This window comes from Empidonax traillii, unplaced genomic scaffold (genome assembly GCF_003031625.1).
Source record: "Empidonax traillii isolate 1590-97213 ecotype Southwest subspecies unplaced genomic scaffold, ASM303162v1 scaffold1749:size64742, whole genome shotgun sequence".
Classification (NCBI taxonomy): domain Eukaryota; kingdom Metazoa; phylum Chordata; class Aves; order Passeriformes; family Tyrannidae; genus Empidonax; species Empidonax traillii.
In genome coordinates, this window is record NW_020956942.1 from 35,005 (window position 1) to 37,992 (window position 2,988).

A 2,988-nucleotide genomic window follows, 5' to 3' on the forward strand; every position below is an offset into this window, starting at 1 on the left:
GTTTTAAGAAACCTAATGCCTTTATTGCAAATGTCAGAGTTCCCTGGTGCCATTTTCTTGTGCAGTTTTCAGTGGCTTTTCTTGCTGTTATCACACGTCCTTTCCATGTACAAGTGTTAAAGGTACAAATTCTTTCTGAAAGATTTTCTCAAAGTGAGAGCTGCTTGAATAGACACCAATCTGTCAGAGGAAGTCAAGGCAAAACCACGAGGCCTGGCTTAGTAACTGATTTTGGACCATCCTGAAGCTCCAATAATCCCTTGTATCGTCCACCTTGAAAAGTCTCCGGGTTGTTGCATGAAATTATTCTCAAAGCCTTCTCTTTCAGCTGCTACTCAAACCCACACGAGCTTCCTTGTTGGAACACAGAGTTTTATTTAGCAGCAATTTAACTATTGGAGAAAACCCGATCTTTTAGGCAAGCCTGAGGCTGAAAGGCTACGGAGAACTGTCTGGTGTGGAGAAGAGGGAGCTGTCCCAAGGTAAGAAGGAAGCACACATGGGGGCACCGCAGTAGCAGGGCTTTCTCAGTCTGTTATCCTCCTCCAAAGGTTTGTGTTCTCCGCTGCTTCCCGATGAATTATGGAACCTCCCAGAGTAATCGTAGCACAGCTCCTCCCCAGCAGGAATGTCCCTGGCTGCAAACAGCGCCAGCCTGGGCACCGTGGAGTCCACCCGCACGGGCACCATGAAGAGGTTGGGCTCGCAGGAGTGGTTCAGGAACCTGCCCACGTTCCCCACGCGCGTGGGGTCCACGAAGGTCTCCAGGACGCGCCCGTCGTGCAGGTGCTCCCTCAGTGCCATGATGTAGTTGGAGTCCTGGGGGCCCTGGGCCCGGATCCTCCTCCGAGCCTCGGCGGGGCCCAGCACCTCCCCGGCGTACTCGCAGACGAAGCTGCCCCGCGGGACGGGCTGCAGAGCACGGACCCCCCAGCCCTTCCTGGGGGTGAGGAACACCTGCAGGGGCAGCCGCAGCCCCCGCTGCACCAGCCTGTTCTGGCACGACTCACCGCACTCACACAGGGCGTTGCACTCAAACACGGGCCGGGCAAAGCCCTCCTGCTCTGCCCCCAGCAGGCACGGCCCGCTGTAGTTGTCCCCACGGCGCAGGCACGGGCACTCGGCGGCCACGCAGGAGCTGCTCCGGCACGAACAGCCCGCGAGGGTGATCTCGGTGGGGTCGATCTCCCCGTCTGCCCCGGCCACGCTGTCCGGGCTGTACTGCAGAAAGAGCGACACTCAGAGCCTCGGCATCATCATCATCATCATCATCACTAGTGCTGGAAACCACAACCTGCAAAGAGCCTGTGCCTGGCAGAGAGTGGGCTCTGCGCTGAAACCATCAACACTTCACTTCCCTGGGAGCTAAACCATCAACGCTTCACTTCCCTGTAAACTTCCCGACTCCAAGCCTCACCTTCTCGAAAATGTTTTAAAGGTTGCAAATCCTTTATTCCCTGTGGACTAAAAAAAGAATCAACAGTCTGTCAGTGCCTGAATCCTCAAAATAAGTCTCTCAGCCAGAAAAAAAAACAAACAACGCTTAGCAGAAAAAAACATGTCAGGTAATTAGGTCTAGGCTACTCTATATGATTTTTATTGATAAAAATATCAAATGTATTTATTTATAAATATAGATAATATTTATACACAATATTTATAGATTTAATTATTTACAGAATTACCGAAGTATTATTCATTTCCTCCCCTTTCAAAACAACGACTACTTAGAGGGTTAGTTTATACCTATTCTAAGCCACAGAATTTCAAATATCCATTTATGTGAAAACGGAAGATACTTTCAATTTCTCTCTTCAAATTGTTACATTCAAATTTCCTCTTAATTCCGCTAGAAAATCAGGTTCTGTAGTTACACCGATGCCCCCAGCAGGTGACTGGCTACAGAACCCAGACTGCTGAGAAATAAAACCTGACAGACTTGGCCAAATTTGAAAGCCAAGATATAACCACAGCTACGTGTGTATTCTTCCTTCCTTCTCTGCCTTCGGCGTGCAAAGCTTTATTCAGCAGCCTGGGGGACGCGCTATCGCTAAATGTGACATTTCACAGCAGGTCGTGTTCCGGGCGTTGTGAAACATGGCGCTGATTTCCCAAGTTTGGTTTGTTTTTCCCCATAAACATCAGATTCCCACTCGCTTGGCTTTACTCACAGCTCAGTTTAACAGTGCGTGGCCCGTCTGATGTTGCATTGCCACGGCCTCTCCTAGCGAGGGTTAGGGGAGATTTTAGGAAGGAATTGCTGTGAGGGGGGCGAGGCCCCGGCGCGGGTTGCCCAGAGGAGCCGTGGCTGCTCCACAGCCGGCGGTGCCGCGGGCCGGGCTGGAGCCCGAGGGTGTCCCTGTCCCCCCCCCCGTGTCCCGGTGGGTACCTGGAAGCCCGGCGGGTGTCCCTGTCCCCCCCCGTGTCCCGGTGGGTACCTGGAAGCCCGGCGGGTGTCCCTGTCCCCCCCCGTGTCCCGGTGGGTACCTGGAAGCCCGGCGGGCTCTCCCCGGGCGGCCACACCGGCACCGCCACGGGCTCGCTGCCGCCGCTCAGCTCCGCCATGGCCCGCCCCGCCCCCTCCCATTGGCTGCGCCCGCCCGCGGCCGCTCGCTGATTGGGCGGCGGGGGTGATTGACAGCGCCGCGAGGGCGGCCGCCATGTTGTGGCGCTGCCCCTCAGCGGGGCGGAACTGTGAGGGGAGACCCGCCCCGTCCCGCCCCGCCCGCCAGGCGGGATCCCACAGAGTCCCGCACCCCGCCGATGGTCCCACAGAGTCCCGCACCCATCCAGTGGCCCCGGTCCTCACTGCACGGCCCTACATAACCCCACATAGCCCCGCGTGGCCCTACATAGCCCCGCATAGCCCCGGGGAACGCTGTTAGCCAGGCCTGCGGGGCAGTGCTGCTGCAGGACCCTGCCCCTCCGGGCACCGCGCTGGGCTGTGCGTGAAGTGTTTCCACCAGTTGTTACTTGCAAAGCACTGAG

At 56.1% G+C, this 2,988-nt stretch overlaps 1 protein-coding gene across 1 annotated transcript; it reads right to left on the reverse strand.

Moving 5' to 3' along the window:
• LOC114070940 (histone-lysine N-methyltransferase SETMAR) lies at positions 1-2,567 on the reverse strand. The gene is made up of 2 exons (XM_027908569.1): positions 2,488-2,567; positions 1-1,221 (listed from the first exon to the last, which is right to left on the reverse strand). The coding sequence occupies exons 1-2, from the start codon at positions 2,563-2,565 to the stop codon at positions 439-441; spliced, it is 861 nt and encodes a 286-aa protein (XP_027764370.1). The 5' UTR covers positions 2,566-2,567; the 3' UTR covers positions 1-438.
• Positions 2,568-2,988: the final 421 nt, after the last annotated feature.

Excerpts from the sequence above, each read along its gene's own strand:
- LOC114070940 (XM_027908569.1), bottom strand. The coding sequence starts at position 2,565 with ATGGCGGAGCTGAGCGGCGGCAGCGAGCCCGTGGCGGTGCCGGTGTGG. Across the intron at positions 1,222-2,487 it reads AGAGCCCGCCGGGCTTCCAG|TACAGCCCGGACAGCGTGGC; the intron begins GTACCCACCGGG and ends CTCTTTCTGCAG.